Here is a 17247-nt window from a genome sequence, read left to right as displayed (position 1 = left end):
CACTCCCTGATACTGCCGCGGGGAGCACTCCCTGACACTGCGGGAGTGGGGCGCTCGCTGACACTGCGGGAGGGGAGAGCTCGCTGACACTGCGGGCGGGGGGGCCCTCGATGATACTGCAGGAGGGGAGCACTCGCTGATCCTGCAGGAGGGGGGCACTTGCTGATACTGCGGGAGGGGAGCATTTGCTGATACAGTGGGAGGGGAGCGTTCGCTGACACTGCTGGAGGGGAGCGTTCGCTGACATTGCGGGAGGGGGGGCGCTCGCTGACACTGCGGGAGGGGGGGCACTCGCTGACACTGCGGGAGGGGAGCACTCGCTGACATTGTGGGAGGGGAGTGCTCGCTGACACTGTGGGAGGGGAGCACTTGCTGATACCGCGGGAGGGGAGCACTCGCTGAAACTGTGGGAGGGGAGTGCTCGCTGACACTGTGGGAGGGGAGCACTTGCTGATACCGCGGGAGGGGAGCGCTCGCTGACACTGCGGGAGGGGGGCACACGCTGACAGTGCGGGAGGGGAGCGCTCGCTGACACAGCGGGAGGGGAGCGTTCGCTGACACTGCTGGAGGGGAGCGTTCGCTGACATTGCGGGAGGGGAGTGCTCGCTGACACTGTGGGAGGGGAGCACTTGCTGATACCGCGGGAGGGGAGCGCTCGCTGACACTGCGGGAGGGCTGCACTCGCTGACACTGCAGGAGGGGAGCATGCGCTTACAATCTGGGGCGGGGGGACACTCGCTGACACTGCGAGAGGGGGTCACACGCTGACAGTGCGGGAGGGGAGCGCTCACTGACACTGCGGGAGGGCTGCACTCGCTGACACTGCAGGAGGGCTGCACTCGCTGACACTGCAGGAGGGGAGCACTCGCTGACATTGCGGGAGGGGGACACTCGCCGACACTGCAGGAGGGGAGCACTCGCTGACATTGCGGGAGGGGAGTGCTCGCTGCCACTGTGGGAGGGGAGCACTTGCTGATACTGCGGGAGGGGAGCGCTCGCTGACACTGCGCGAGGTGGGTGTTCGCTAAAACTGCGGGCGGGGGCACTCGCTGATACTGTGGGAGGGGAGCACTTGCTGACACTGCGGGAGGGGGGTGTTCGCTGACACTGTGTGAGGGGGGCACTCGCTGACATTGCGGGGGGACACTCGCTGACACTGCGGGGGGGGTCCTCGCTGATACTGCGAGAGGGAAGCAATCGCTGATACTGCGGGAGGGAAGCAATCGCTGATACTGCGGGAGGGGAGCACTCGCTGATACTGCGGGAGGGGAGCAATCATTGATACTGCGGGAGGGGAGCACTCCCTGATACTGCGGGAGGGAAGCAATCGCTGATACTGCGGGAGGGGAGCACTCGCTGATACTGCGGGAGGGGAGCAATCGCTGATACTGCGGGAGGGAAGCAATCGCTGATACTGCGGGAGGGGAGCACTCGCTGATACTGCGGGAGGGGAGCAATCATTGATACTGCGGGAGGGGAGTCCTCACTGGTACGACAGAATGGGATTCCTCAATACTGTGGGAGGGGAGAACCCGCTGATACTGCAGGAGGGGAGCACTCGCTGATACTGCGGGAGGGCAGCACTCGCTGATACTGCGGGAGGGGAGCAATCGTTGCTACTGCGGGAGGGGAGTCCTCGCTAGTACGACAGGATGGGATTCCTCAATACTGTGGGAGGGGAGAACCCGCTGATACTGCAGGAGGGGAGCACTCGCTGACAATGCTGGGTGGGGGGACACTCGCTGACACTGCGGGAGGGGGTCACACGCTGACACTGCAGGAGGGGGATGCTCGCTGACACTGCGGGAGGGGAGCACTCGCTGATACTGCGGGAGGGGGGCACTCGCTGATACTGCGGGAGGGGGGCACTCGCTGATACTGCGGGAGGGGGGCACTCCCTGATACTGCGGCAGGGGAGCGCTCGATGACACTGTGGGAGTGGGGCGCTCGCTGACACTGCGGGAGGGGTCGCTCGCTGACACTGCGGGAGGGGAGCACAGGCTGACACTGCGGGAGGGGAGAGGTCGCTGACTCTGCGGGCTGGGGGGGGCGCTCGCTGAAACTGCGGGAGGGGAGCACTCCCTGATACTGCTGCGGGGAGCGCTCCCTGACACTGCGGGAGTGGGGCGCTCGCTGACACTGCGGGAGGGGAGAGCTCGCTGACACTGCGGGAGGGGAGAGCTCGCTGACACTGCGGGCGGGGGGGGCACTCGCTGATACTGCAGGAGGGGAGCACTCGCTGATCCTGCAGGAGGGGGGCACTCGCTGATACTGCGGGAGGGGAGCATTTGCTGATACAGCGGGAGGGGAGCACTCGCTGATCCTGCAGGAGGGGAGCACTCGCTGACACTGCCGGAGGGGAGCACTCGCTGATACCGCGGGAGGGGAGCACTTGCTGATGCTGCGTGAGCGGAGCACTCGCTGATCCTGCAGGAGGGGAGCATTTGCTGATACTGCGGGAGGGGAACATTTGCTGATACTGCGGGAGGGGAGTCCTCGCAGACACTGCGGGAGGGGGGCACAGGATGACACTGCAGGAGGGGGGCACTCGCTGATACTGCGCGAGTGGGGCGCTCGCTGAGTCTGTGGGAGGGGGATGCTCTGTGACACTGCAGGTGGGGGGCACTTGCTGACACTGCGGGAGGGGAGCGCTCGCTGATACTGCGTGAGGGGAGCGCTCGCTGATACTGCGTGAGGGGAGCGCTCGCTGATACTGCGTGAGGGGAGCGCTCGCTGACACTGCGGGAGGGGGGCACTCGCTGATACTGCGCGAGGTGGGTGTTCGCTGAAACTGCGGGCGGGGGCACTCGCTGATACTGTGGGAGGGGAGCACTTGCTGACACTGCGGGAGGGGAGCGCTCGCTGACACTGCGCGAGGTGGGTGTTCGCTGAAACTGCGGGCGGGGGCACTCGCTGATACTGTGGGAGGGGAGCACTTGCTGACACTGCGGGAGGGGGGTGTTCGCTGAAACTGCGGGAGGGGGGCACACGCTGACACTGCGGGAGGGGGGTGTTCGCTGAAACTGCAGGAGGGGAGCACTCACTGATACTGCGGGAGGGGAGCACTTGCTGACACTGCGCGAGGTGGGTGTTCGCTGAAACTGCGGGAGGGGGGCACTCCCTGATACTGCGGCAGGGGAGTGCTCGCTGACACTGTGGGAGTGGGGCGCTCGCTGACACTGCGGGAGGGGTCGCTCGCTGACACTGCGGGAGGGGAGCACAGGCTGACACTGCGGGAGGGGAGAGGTCGCTGACTCTGCGGGCTGGGGGGGGCGCTCGCTGAAACTGCGGGAGGGGAGCACTCCCTGATACTGCCGCGGGGAGCGCTCCCTGACACTGCGGGAGTGGGGCGCTCGCTGACACTGCGGGAGGGGAGAGCTCGCTGACACTGCGGGAGGGGAGAGCTCGCTGACACTGCGGGCGGGGGGGGCACTCGCTGATACTGCAGGAGGGGAGCACTCGCTGATCCTGCAGGAGGGGGGCACTCGCTGATACTGCGGGAGGGGAGCATTTGCTGATACAGCGGGAGGGGAGCGTTCGCTGATCCTGCAGGAGGGGGGCACTCGCTGATACTGCAGGAGGGGAGCACTCGCTGATTCTGCAGGAGGGGAGCACTCGCTGATCCTGCAGGAGGGGAGCACTCGCTGATACTGCCAGAGGGGAGCACTCGCTGATACCGCGGGAGGGGAGCATTTGCTGATACTGCGGGAGGGGAGCATTTGCTGATGCTGCGTGAGCGGAGCACTCGCTGATCCTGCAGGAGGGGAGCATTTGCTGATACTGCGGGAGGGGAACATTTGCTGATACTGCGGGAGGGGAGTCCTTGCAGACACTGCGGGAGGGGGGCACAGGATGACACTGCAGGAGGGGGGCACTCGCTGATACTGCGCGAGTGGGGCGCTCGCTGAGTCTGTGGGAGGGGGATGCTCTGTGACACTGCAGGTGGGGGGCGCTCCCTGACACTGCGGGAGGGGAGCGCTCGCTGATACTGCGTGAGGGGAGCGCTCGCTGATACTGCGTGAGGGGAGCGCTCGCTGATACTGCGTGAGGGGAGCGCTCGCTGACACTGCGGGAGGGGGGCACTCGCTGATACTGCGGGGGGGGCGCTCGCTGACACTGCGGGAGTGGAGCGCTCGCTGACACTGCGGGAGTGGGGCGCTCGCTGACACTGAGGGAGGGGGGTGTTTACTGTCACTGCGGGAGGGGAGCACTCACTGTTACTGCGGGAGGGGAGCACTAGCTGATACTGCGGGAGGGGGGCACTCGCTGACACTGCGGAGGGGAGCAATTGCTGATACTGCGGGAGGGGAGCAATCGCTGATACTGCGGGAGGGGAGCACTCGCTGATACTGCGGGAGGGGAGCAATCGCTGATACTGCGGGAGGGGAGCATTTGCTGATACTGCGGGAGGGGAGCACTCGTTGATACTGCGGGAGGGGAGCATTTGCTGATACTGCGGGAGGGGAGCATTTGCTGATACTGCGGGAGGGGAGCACTCGCTGATACTGCGGGAGGGGAGCATTTGCTGATACTGCGGGAGGGGAGCACTCGCTGATACTGCGGGAGGGGAGCATTTGCTGATACTGCGGGAGGGGAGCATTTGCTGATACTGCCGGAGGGGAGTCCTCGCAGACACTGAGGGAGGGAGGCACAGGATGACACTGCAGGAGGGGGGCACTCGCTGACACTGCGGGAGAGCGACACTCGCTGATACTGCGGGAGGGGGGCGCTCGCTGATCCTGCGGGAGGGGGGCACTCGCTGACACTGCGGGAGGGGGGCACTCACTGACACTGCGGGAGGGGCGGCTCGCTGATACTGCGGGAGGGGGGCACACGCTGACACTGCGGGAGGGGGGCACACGCTGACACTGCAGGTGGGGAGCACTCGCTGATCCTGCTGGACTGGAATACTCACTGACACTGCAAGAGGAGAGAACTCACAGATACCGCAGGAGGAGAGTACTCACTGATGCTCACTACATCTCAGTGAGGCATTTGGCCTGAAATTTGGCCAGAGCTGGCCTGGGAGAGTGAGAGGCAAGAGTGTTCCTGAGGGTGGATTATGGGGAGGGAGCTACTGAGTGGCAGTGTGGCTTGATTAAACCCAGCGCGTGGATTGATAATGGGCTCTTACACATTGTTTGAACAGAACAGCTAAAGACTTTCAGAGATTTGTGACTGTTTTATTGCTAAGCTGTGGTTTAGCAAAAACACCAGTTCCTACCTTTCCCTTCTGGACCCTTTCGCTGTCCAGCAGGAAAACCCCCATTGGACAGGAACCCAGCTCTTTATGCATTTTAGGTTATTTTAATAACCCACAACCAAACTGTCCACTTATCCAACAACAAACACCATCCACTAGGAGCAAAAGAACAAAATCAAATTGGGGAGAAACTGCATTAAAACAGAATCGATGGGGAAATAACGTGCTCCCAGTCCCTCTGGTCATTGAAAGCCTCAAGAACCCAGTCCTTTTTCTTTGGAGACCCACCACCAAATCGTCAACTTAACTCATTAAACAAACAACAAAATGCAATAACAATAAAAAAACTAGAAGGGGTAGTGAAAAATGGAGGAACTAAATCAAAAGAGAGTGCCTGGGGGTGGAGTTTTGGGGGAATTCTGCACACTAGCCCCTGTGGTTCCTAAAAGCGTCAAGAACCCAACTCTCTTTTTTAAATTAACATCAACTGAAGCACAAAGTCACCTCACGGTAGGGAGGATGTGATTGTTCATTTCAAATCTGAGACAGATGCAAAATCAGAAATTGCTGAAAAAGCTCAGCAGGTCCAGCAGCATCTGTGGAGAGAGATCAGAGTTAACGTTCTGGGTCCACTGACCCTTCCTGAGGTAGATACAGTTTTTTGTTAAGCAAACATATTAAAGATACAGGTCAAAGACAGGATAACATGCAGTTAGGTCACAGATCAGCCATGATCCCACTGTGTGCTGAACAGGCTCAAGGGGCTGAATGGCCTGATCCTGCTCCTGTGTTCACTGGAAGGGGATGCAGGGGAGATTCACCAGGATGTTGTCTGGGATGGAGCAGTTTAGTGATGAAGAAAGGCGGGATAAGTTCTGGGGAAGGGTCACTGGACCCGAAACGTTAACTCTGGCTTTTTCTTCACAGACGCTGCCAGCCCTGCTGAGCTTTTCCAGCAGCTTCTGTTGCTGTTTCCTGGATAAGTTCAGGTTGTTTACTGTACAGCAGAGAGGGCTGCGGGGGAAAGCTGACAGAGGTGGGGCCTGGACAGAATGGACAGGAAGCAGCTGTTCCCCCTAGTTTAAGGGTTAGTAACCAGGACGGCAGCTACTACAAGGTCATAGGCACGAGGCTTAGAGGGGATTTGAGGAAAAGCTTCATCATCCAGAGGATGGTGGGAATCTGGGATATGCTCATAATCAAATGGATTGCAGAAATCCTCTGAATTGGAATGGGTGTGTTAGCAGTGGAATGGGACTAAATTGGTGCAGTGAGCCCATGGGGGCTAGCACAGGGACAGTGGGCTGAATGGACTCCTCCTGCGCTGTTTCATTCTGACAACTGAGCCAGCTCATTAGCACTCACACCTACTCACCAATCACCCCGTGCTGACTGAGCGACACCGGCCCCTGATCTGGCAAAGCTCCAAATATCAAATTCTCGTCCATGGTTTCAAATCCCTCCACCGTCTCACATACCCCTTTCCCCACCCGCGCAATCCCACCACATCTACCCCCAAGTCCACCCCGTCCACCTGCCATCTCTGAAATTTCCTCCAAGATCTCTGTGCTCCTCCAAATCCAGTCTCCGGAGCATCTGCAATGTGAATTGTTCACAGGAATGCCTTTAGCTGTCTGGGACCCAAAACCTGGAACGCCATCCAGAAACTCCTCTGCCTCCCCCTTTCTTCGCTCTCTGCCCCTCTATCTCTCCTCCTCTTCCTCTCTCCTCACCCATTTTCCTTCTCCATCTCTCCTGCTCACAGTTCCTCCTTCTCTCACGCTCTCCTCACTTGCTCTCCTCCTCTCCCTCTCCTCTTCCCTCCCTTTCCTCCCCCCTCTCCTCCCCCTCCCTCTCTCCCCTCCCCTCCCTCTCCTCCCTTCCCTCCTCTCCCTCTCCTCTCCCCTCCCTTCTCTCCCTCTCCTTCCTTCCCCCCTCTCCCTTCCCCTCCCCCCTCCCTTCTCCTCCCTCTCCCTCTCCCTTTCCTTTCCCCTCCCTCTCATCCTCTCCCTCTACCTTCCCCTCCCTCTCCTCCTCTCCGTCTCCTTCTCCTCTCCCTCTCCTTTCCTCTCCCTTCCCCTCCCGCTCCCTCCCCTTTCCTCTCCTCTTCTCCCGCTCCCTTCCCCTCACCCTCTCCTCCTTTCCATCTCCTTTCCTTTCCCCTCCCGCTCCCTACCCCTCACCCTCTCCTCCTCTCCCTCTCCTTTCCCCTCCCGCTCCCTCTCCTCTCCTGCTCCCTTCCCCTCACCCTCTCCTCCTCTCCCTCTCCTTTCCCCTCACCCTCTCCCCCCTCCTCCTTTAAGACTCTCCATAAAACCCATCCTTTTTTTTCTAAACTATCCATGCCCTGCCCCGATGTCTCCTGATGTGACTGGATATCAATTGGTGCTATTTGGATGATTTATTAGCTAAAGGGTGCTATGTAAGCAGATCTTGTTGTTGTGGATCCCCCAGACCCTGTATTTTCAAGGAGCAATGGTCTGAAACTATGTTGGGGAATGAAGCATAACTGCACTGCAAGCAGGCAGTGCAGGAATTAATTTGATGCAGTTCTGCTGCATTAATATAATTTTCTAACTGCCCATTTTCTGCCTCACTGAGAAAGCTGAGATGAAACACAGCGAACACGGCAGTGAGACTGAAATCTAAACTGAGGACCAAGGCGGGGTTGAGGACCGATGCTGTCCAGGTCAAGTTAGATATATAGTCGAGACTCTCAGTGAATACCTGACCAGAAGCAGAACCGTGAGAGAAGCAGGAAAGCATCTGAACATTACAATCTCCTGGAGCTCTAGCTGACCCAGTACATTCCCTCCTGCTGTCCTGCTACTTCCCAACGCATTTATTCTCACTGTTCCCCACACACTACAAGAGCAATGTTGCTTTATTCAGCACCAAACAACACCAGGGAACAACCCAAGAACTGTCAGCAGAAGCCAGTCAGGGCTCTGTGAGAATCCTCAGGCTGAAAGGATATCAGAGGCAAGGGTTAGGCTAACCCTAACCTTAACCCTAACCCTAACCTTAACCCTGACCTCAATCCTCTCCTCTTCTCCCACTCCCTTCCCCTCTCCCTCTCCTTTCCCCTCCCTCTCCTCTTCTCCCACTCCGTTCCCCTCTCCCTCTCCTTTCCCCTCCCTCTCCTCTTCTCCCACTCCCTTCCCCTCACCCTCTCCTTTCCTCTCCCACTCCCTTCCCCTCACCCTCTCCTTTCCTCTCCCACTCCCTTCCCCTAACCCTCTCCTTTCCTCTCCCACTCCCTTCCCCTAACCCTCTCCTCCTCTCCCCCTCCTTTCCTCTCCCCCTCCTTTCCCCTTCCCCTCCTTTCCCCTCCCTCTCCCTTCCCCTCCCTCTCCCTTCCCCTTCCCCTTCCCCAACCTTAACCCTAACCCTAACCCTAACCCTGACCTCAATTCTCTCCTCTTCTCCCACTCCCTTCCCCTCTCCCTCTCCCTTCCCCACCCTCTCCCTTCCCCAGCCTTAACCCTAACCCTAACCCTAACCCTAACCCTAACCCTAACATTAACCTTAAACCTAAGCCTAACCTTAATCTTAACCCTAACCTTACTCTAACCTTAACCCTAACCTTAAGCTGAACTTTAACCCTAACCCTAACCTTAACCTTAATCCTAGCCTTAATCTTAACATTAACCTTAACCCTAACCCTAACTTTAGCCTTAACTCTGACCTCGGTCTGACCTTAACCCTATCCGAACATTAAACTTAACCCTAACCTCAGCCCTAACCTTATGACTGAAGAGGGTTGGCCAATGAGGATCAAAGGAAAGACTTGCATTTCTCTAGCGCCTTTCATGCCCTCAAAGCACCTTACAGCCGCTGTGATATTTTTGGACAGTAGACACTGTCAGAGGTGGAGGTGATGTCAGAGTGCTGATGTCACAGAGTGAATAACTGAGGAGTCATTGGTCTGGGAATGTGGGCTCAGATAATTGTCTGGAACTGAAAGCTAACCTGAGTGATGGTGACCAGGAAATGGTCAGCAATTGTTGTAAAAAAAACACACACCCATCTGGTTCATGAATGTCCCTTAGAGAGGGAAATCTTACTGGGGTCATGGTCTGGCCATGGGGTTCTCTTTGAGATGGCCAGTGAAAACAGTTCAAAGGGCAATTAGACTTGGATAATAAATGTCAGACTTACTACTGATTCCCACATTCCTTGGACAAACGAACGGGAATCTTATGACTCACAGATTGTAATGTCCTGGCCGGTAGGTATTTGGATTGATAACAGTGATTGGAAATGGATGGTGGGGTGGGGGTGGGAGGTGCGAAGGTGTTCAAACTGGAGCTCAGATCTGTTCTCCCAGGCAGACAGTTCAAAAACCCAGGGGTTGTAGATTCAAGATCAGTGGTGAAAGGATTAGAGGAGACTTGAGTAAAAAAACTTGTTCACGCAGAGAGTGGTGGGTGTGTGGAATTTGCTGCTGGAGTCGGTGGCGGAGGCAGAGATGCTAGACTCTATTAAAAAGGTCCCTGGATCCGCACCTTATGTTCTGCAAACTGCAGGGCTAAGGGCTATGTGTAGGAAGGTGGATTAGAATGGGCACCTGTTGGTAGGCATGGACGAGATGGGCCGATTGGCCCCCTACTGTGCTGTGTCATGATTCTGCGGAGGCTATGACCATCGGCTGCAATCTTATTGGGTGATGGGGTACGGTTCAGTGATCAAATGGGCTGCTCCTGATCCCTAACTCGCTCGCGGAAGGAAGGAGATGACACAGATTTAAAGAGATGTGCGCAAAAGGTAAGGGGGATGCAAGGGATTTCCTTATTCCACCCAGTGAGAGGGCAGAGTGGGATATGTTGTGTGGAAATGCGGTGAGGACTGGTTCAGCTGAGGCTTTCAAGAGGAGCAATAGGCTGGTTATTTGGACAGAAGGGCATGGGGGGGTAAAGGCAGGGGGTTGGCACTGGCTAAAGACGCTCATTGGAAGAGCCAGTGTGGATACAAGGGGCCAAATGGCCTCTTTCTGGGCTGTCACCAACTCCAACGTCCCCAACGTTCATATCTGCTACCCCCCCCACCCCCAGACCTCCCTGCAAACCCGTCCCAGTGAGACACAATACCTGGGCCTCTGTGTGTCTTCTCCATCCAGATGTAACAGTTGTTCTGTGCGACTCCAGTCTGGGAATCCAGGAATGGTAGCCGCATGCTGCGTTCGGCGCACAGTCGCGCATTGTAGCTGCGGCAGTGCTCGATGGCCTCGCGGTAGAAGTCCTCGCCCAGCCTGCCGACAGAGAGCAACACACACGGCACATCAACACCGTGAACACAGCAGCAGCGGCTCACTGCCTGGGAGCTCCTAATCCCAGCCACCGACTCTCAACAATGCTCACCGCTGTGCGAAAGCGCAGTTTCACTTTCATCCCCGCTGTGTGGGTCAGGCCAGCAGTTACAGCCCAGAGGGCAGCTAAGAGTCAGACATATTGCTGTGGGTCTGGAGTCACATGTAGGCCGGACCAAGTAAAGATGGCAGCTTCCTTCCCTAAAGGACATTAGCGAACCAGATGGATTTTTTCCCTACAATGGATTCATAGTCATCATTAGACTCTTAATTCCAAATTTTCGCTTTGTCTGCCATGGCAGGATTCCATGGGTCCCCAGAGCATGACCTGTTTAACAGTCCAGCGAAAATAGCCACCAGGCCACCTCCTCCCCTTTTGGTGACGAATTACACTCCATTTGTGCACAGCATGGTCCGACAAAACTCCAACGAGTGAAGTAATTTAGTGAGTGACCAGGCGCGAGGGGTACTGTACTGTCATACAGCATGGAAACAGACCCTTCGGTCCAACCAGTCCATGTTGACTACATTCCCAAACTAAACGTTTCCCACCCACCTGCTCCTGGCCCACGTCCCTCCAAACCTCTGTTTCTCCCCTTTCCCATAATGTTTTCAAGTTTTTAAGTTTTAATTCCCACCCGAGAGGGTAAGCAGGCCATTCATCCCCTCAAACCTACCCCACCATTCAATAAGATCATGGCTGGTTTGATTATAATCCCAACTCTACAGTCCTGCACATCCTCGATAAATTTTCACCTCCACCACCCCAAATTGGTCGTCAAGAATCTACCTCCCTCGGCCTGAAAAATATTTATAGGTTCTGCATCCCTTGAGGAAAGGAATTCCAAAGAATCTCAACCCTCTGAGAGAGAATACACATTTCCTCATCTCTCCGGACCCTGTACACTGTCGGTAATCCGAAATCTCTTCCTATCTTCCTTAAACATACCCAAAAAGTCTGAACTTCAACAATCCTCTGAGAATGAGATTTCGAAGTTTCACAATCTCTGAGTCAAAAGTAGTTCTCCTCACCTCAATCCTAATGGGCCCTGTATTTTTAAACCGAGTCTTCAGGTTCTAGCCTCCCCACCCAGTGGTAACATCTTATCGAAATCCAACCCCATTCCTTCACGCGCTTTGTCGGTTTCAATGAGATTGTTTCTCATTCCTCGGGCCCCAGTTTTAACTCATGCGGACGAGAGCACTCCTGACAGCGCTGCACGCCCTCGACGCCACACAGGGAAGTTACAGGCTCGAGTATCTCCAGTGAAATTTCATCCCACAGCTGTCTGATATCGTTGGGGGGGGTTGTGAGGGAATGGATTGAGAGAGCTACCCTACAAACTCAAATGTCGATTTTCTAGTCTTACCTATCCTGAGTGAGGGTCGTGGGGCCCGAATCATTTCTGTGGCCCCTGCTGGGCACATCAATCAGGATGACAGTAAGAACTGCCAATGCTGGCGTCAGAGATAACACAGTGTGGAGCTGGAGGAACACAGCAGGAGGCACTTCGTCTCTGGTACTGGACTCTACCAAGAGGGAAGTGCATGCTCCAGTAAGTGGGGGAAGAGGGACTGAGCTGAAGGGAAAGGTCCTCCCTTACAATCCCCTCACCCAAGTGGACAAACCCTCACCCCTTGTCACTACCACCTCAGCTGAGGTTAGCCACTGCAACACAGGGCCGCGATCAAATCTGGGACCGACTGGATAGAAAATAAGTTGGAAGAAATGGGAGCAGGAGAGGGCCATTCAGCCCATTGGTCCTACTTTGCCCTTCAATGAGATCAAGGTTATAGTCTTGCTTTCCATTTTCATCTTCATAACCCCCAGGTCCCTCCATGGCCAGAACTCAACCTTGAACCAGAATCACTGTACCAGTGCCTGCTGCTATCTGGGGAAGAGAATTCTGCTGGGAGAAGAAATTCCTCCTCATCTCAGTCTTAAACAGCTGTCTCTTATTCTGAGATGTTGCCCCCGGTTCTAAAATGCACCCCCCGACAACATGAGAGGATTCATCTCCTCAGCATCTACCCCTCAGAGACTTGTATGTTTCAATGAGATCACCTTTCCTTTCTGCTAAACACCAATGAGCACACACTCAAACACTCAGCAAAACACCAAGGGCAGGAATTTGTTTTTATTCATTCACAGGATGAAGTCATCACTGGCCAGGCAGCATTTATCACCCCAGAGAGCAGTTAAGAATCAACCACATTGCTGTGGGTCTGGAGTCACATGTAGGCCAGACCAGGTAAGGATGGACGTTTCCTTCCCTAAAGGGCATTAGTGAACCAGAGGGGCTTCCACCTCCCCCCCCAACAATTTGTCAACGGATTCATGGTCATCATTTGACTCTTAATTCCAGATATCTATTGAATTCAAATTCCACCACCTGCTGTGGCAGGATTTGAAGCCAGGTCCCCGGAACATTAGTGATAATGGGAACTGCAGATGCTGGAGAATCCAAGATAACAAAGTGTGGAGCTGGATGAACACAGCAGGCCGAGCAGCATCTCAGGAGCACAAAAGCTGACGTTTTGGGCCTAGACCCTCCTTTAGAGCTCTGATGAAGCATCTAGGCCTGAGCTCTGATGAAGGGTCTAGGCCCGAAACATCAGCTTTTGTGCTCCTGAGATGCTGCTTGGCCTGCTGTGTTCATCCAGCTCCACACTTTGTTATCCCCAAAACATTATCTGGGTCTCTGGGTTAACAGTCCAGCAATAATACCAATAGGCCATCACCTCCCTCTCGTGCAATTAAAAGAAGCATTGGGTAGTGTAGAACAGAGAGACCTGGGCAGATGCTGATAGACCTGCTGAGCTTTTCCAGCCAACTTCTGTTTCTGATTCACAGCATCTTCAGTTCTTTCGGAATTTAGAGAGACCTAGGGGCTTCGGGTACATAATGCTTTGAAATTCTTTGCATCACAAGTGGTTAAACAGGTGTTTAGCACGCTTGCCTTCATCGCTCATTGCTTTGAGTTTCGGAGTTGGGATGTTGTGTTGAGGTCGTAGAGGACATTGGAGGGGCCTCTTTGGAGTATTGTGTCCAGTTCTGGTCCCCCTGGAATGGCATTATGAAGCTGGAGAGGGTTCAGAAGAGATTTATCAGGATGTTGCCGGGAATGGAGGGTTTGAGTTTTAAGAAGAGGCTGGAGCACGGGAGGGGCATGGATAAGGTGAATGACAGGTATCTTTTCCCTAGGGTGGGGGAGTTCGAAACTAGGGAACATGTTTGTAAAGGTGAGAGGAGAAATATTTAAGAAAGACACTTCTTTACACAGCGAGCGGTTTGTGCGTGGAATGAACTTCTAGAGGAAGTGATGGATGTGGGTACAGTTATGTTTCAAATATATTTGGATAAGTACATGAATAGGAAATGTTCAGAGGGATGTTGGCTAAGCGCAGGCAGGTGGGACAAGTTGACTTTGGGATTATGGTCAGCATGGCTTGGTTGGACCGAAGGGTCTGTTTGCATGCTGTATGACTCTCCTCCATCCCAGGGATCAGCTGAAGGGAGTCTCTCTGTGGTACATTTCTCCTTGCAAAAGGCAACCAAAATTGTATGCAGTACTGCAGGTGAGTCTTCATCAATGCCCGGTACAGTTGTAGGCGCTCTTTCTAGTTGGATGGTGGTGTAGTGGTAGGGTTCCCTGCCCCTGGACCAGGAAGTCCGGGTTCAAATCTCACGTTGCCCAGAGATGTGTAACGACACTTCTGTGAATGGGCTGTTCAGGAAATAGCTCTCCCTGACAATGAGGGCCACAAGGAGAGATAATACCAAGGGAAATATAAAATGGGAATTCATTTATCTTTCAAATCTATGAGGTCAACTGATATGGCGGAACACGCCCCCTTACCTATTCCTCTCCAAGGCACTCCCCATCCTGACTTGGAAATATATAACTTTCCCTTCCATATCACTGGGTCAGAATCATGGAATTACCTCCCCAAGGGGCATTGTAGGTCCCTGCGGTACATGGACTGCAGCAGTTCATGAAGGCAGCTCACCCCCACCATTTCAAGGCGGGCAATTAGGGACGGGCAATAAGTGCTGGCCACGCTCCCTCCCTGTGGTCAGTAAAGATAATCTAGGGGCCCCCTCTAACACGCAGTGTTGCTAAGGTGTCTCGTGAAGACAATGCGCACAGCAAGATCCCAGCAGCAGCAGCTGTGAGATCATCGGCGAGCTGCTCTTTTTCCTTTTGGCTGAGGAGGAAATGTTGGTGAAGCCACAAGGAGACCTCCCTGAACTTGCATTCAATGCCATGGGGAGCTTTAACACCCAGGATCATGATAAGAGACATTCCTGGCCTTAAATGTCTCCAAGGGGTAATAACGGCTTCCCTGCTGTGAGCCTGGACTCCAACCCTCACCCACATCTCAAACACAGAAAACCCCACCTCGGAAATTTGCATTTTAGCAGCAATGGTGGAATGGGCCTCATTGATAATGCCACCAAAGGGCTAATATGCCAACAGTGGGGCCAAATGGCCTCCTCCTGTGCTGTTTCATTCTGACAACTGAGCCAGCTCATTAGCACTCACACCCACTCACCAATCACCCCGTGCTGACTGAGCGACATCGGCCCCTGACCTGGCAAAGGTCCAAATATCAAATTCTCGAACACGATTTCAAATCACTCCTTCGTCTCACACGTCCCCTTCCCAGACCTTTGTAACTCTTCCTCCAGACCCACAGTCCTCCAAAGTCTCAGCATTCCTTCATTTCCTTCAGCTGCCTCAGTTCCAAGGTCTGGGATTCCCTCCTGAAACCTGTCTTCCCTCCACCTCTCCCCCCTCGTCTACTCCCTCTCTCCACCTCTCCCTCCTCCCTCTCTCCACCTCTCCCTCCTCCTTCTTCTCCCTCCCTCCAGCTCTGCCTTCTCTCACTCTCTCCATCCCACCACATCTCCCTCCTTCCTCCTCTCACTGTCTCCCTCCCTCCACCTCTCCCTCCTCTCGTTCCCCCCACCTCTCCCTCCCTCCTACTCTCATTTCCTTTTCTCCATCTCTCCTCTTTCCGTCCAACACCATTTCGTCCTAACGTTCCCTCTCTCCTCCTCTGACTCCTCTTCCTCCCTCCCTCTCCCGTCCTTTCTCTTTTAAGAAACCTCCCTCCATTTTTGGCCAAGTTTTTGGGTGCCCTTCCCAGCCTAAGTGGCTCACTGTCAAATGTTCATTGCATGCACCCAGCGAAAGGGAAAAAAAAGAGCTGGCGTTTTTATCCACCTAGAAGGTGCTACATAAATGCACGTCTCTTGTTGCTAATTCTGCTCCAACTTCATGTCAGATATCTTCCCCTCTCGCAGCATAAAATGGCTCCAATTTTGCTATGCAAACCAGATGTAGAGTGATTGGAAGACTGAAAGGGAATTGTTTGGTTGGAAATTATTCTCAATAATTGTGCAAGAGGCTGGAGGCTGGTAGACAAAGTCAGGCCTGAAATTTGCTAGGGATCAAAATATAAATACAATTAAACATGACCAGCATCTTGCAAAGGCTTTTCTCTTTTCTAAAGAAATGTGACTGCTCATTGAATAATGTGATGGGAACACCAACAGGATAAAGTTCTTTGGAAGACTGTGTACAAACAGAGTAAATGAGAGCCCAGGACCGCCCCCCTGCCCTCGGGGCGTGAGAGTTTGGGAAGCAATGGGGGTGGGGGGGCAAATCATCCACCATGTGAGGGGGCAGGAAATGGTCAGCCACTGGCATGTGGATGTAACAGAACATAGAACATAGAAAAGTACAGCACCGTACAGGCCCTTCGGCCCACGATGTTGTGCCGTGGATTAATAACGAATCCAAGAATAAAATAACCGAACCTACATTCCCCTCAATTCACTGCTGTCCATTTGGATGTGGGTAGGTACTGTCTGCCAACACCACCCCCACCCTCCCCCAACCCAACCCCCAACAAGATTCTGACTGGAGAGACTCCCCTCATCCCGTTCCCCCTGGGGACCCCGGACAGTGCCCCGAGTGTTAAAGGGTATTGACCATCACATCAGCGCCCGTCCTTCCCCACCATGAGTCACCCACAGTGACCATTAGGGGGAGGGGAGGTGGGGAAGGGGAGATGGGGGAGGGGTGTGGTGGGAAGAAGCGGGAGGAGGGAGATGGACAGAGGTGAGGAGTCGGATGGAGATGGGAGGGCAAGGCTGGGGGAAATGGGAGAAGAAGTGGGGGCAGAGTTGGGGAGGGGTTTAATAGATGAGGGGTAATGGGGAGAGGAGGTGGGGAAGCTGGGGAGGGGTGAGATGTGGGAGGTATTATGGGGTAGATGGGGAGGGGGAGATGGGAAAGGGAGGTACAGTTGAGATGGGGAAAGGGGAGGTGTGGGGAGATGAGTGGGGGATGGTGATGGGGGTAGAGGAAATAGGGGTAGGTACAGGGGAATGTGTGGGACAGGGGAGGTGATAGGGAGATTTGTGGAGTTGGGGAGGTGTTGGGGGTAGGGGAAATGGGGCGAGGTGTGGGGGTAAGGAGCTGGGGGAGGTGCAGGGGGTGGGGCGATGAGGGAAAGGAGATTTTGGGGCTAGGGGAAATAGGGGTACATACAGGGGGATGTGTGGGACAGGGGAGGTGATTGGGAGATTTGTGGAGTTGGGGGAGGTGTTGGGGGTAGGGGAAATGGGGCGAGGTGTGGGGGTAAGGAGCTGGGGGAGGTGCAGGGGGTGGGGCGATGAGGGAAAGGAGCTGTTGGGGGTAGGGGAAATAGGGGTACATACAGG

The 17247-nt window shown here is 54.9% G+C and overlaps 1 protein-coding gene across 3 annotated transcripts in view; it reads right to left on the bottom strand.

The window, feature by feature from the left end:
- The window catches only part of dpf1 (double PHD fingers 1), a 127142-nt gene that overhangs the window by 92166 nt on the left and 17729 nt on the right, over positions 1–17247 (bottom strand). For all 3 annotated transcript variants that reach the window (XM_048522543.2, XM_059640954.1, XM_048522544.2), the window contains exon 2: positions 10294–10454. In XM_048522543.2, the coding sequence (XP_048378500.1) occupies positions 10294–10454 (161 nt within the window). The remainder of the gene's footprint in view (positions 1–10293; positions 10455–17247) is intronic.

This window comes from Stegostoma tigrinum, chromosome 39 (genome assembly GCF_030684315.1).
Source record: "Stegostoma tigrinum isolate sSteTig4 chromosome 39, sSteTig4.hap1, whole genome shotgun sequence".
Taxonomy (NCBI): Eukaryota; Metazoa; Chordata; class Chondrichthyes; order Orectolobiformes; family Stegostomatidae; genus Stegostoma; species Stegostoma tigrinum.
The sequence above is the reverse complement of the archived record's forward strand: the minus strand, read 5'-3'. Positions and strand labels throughout refer to the sequence as shown.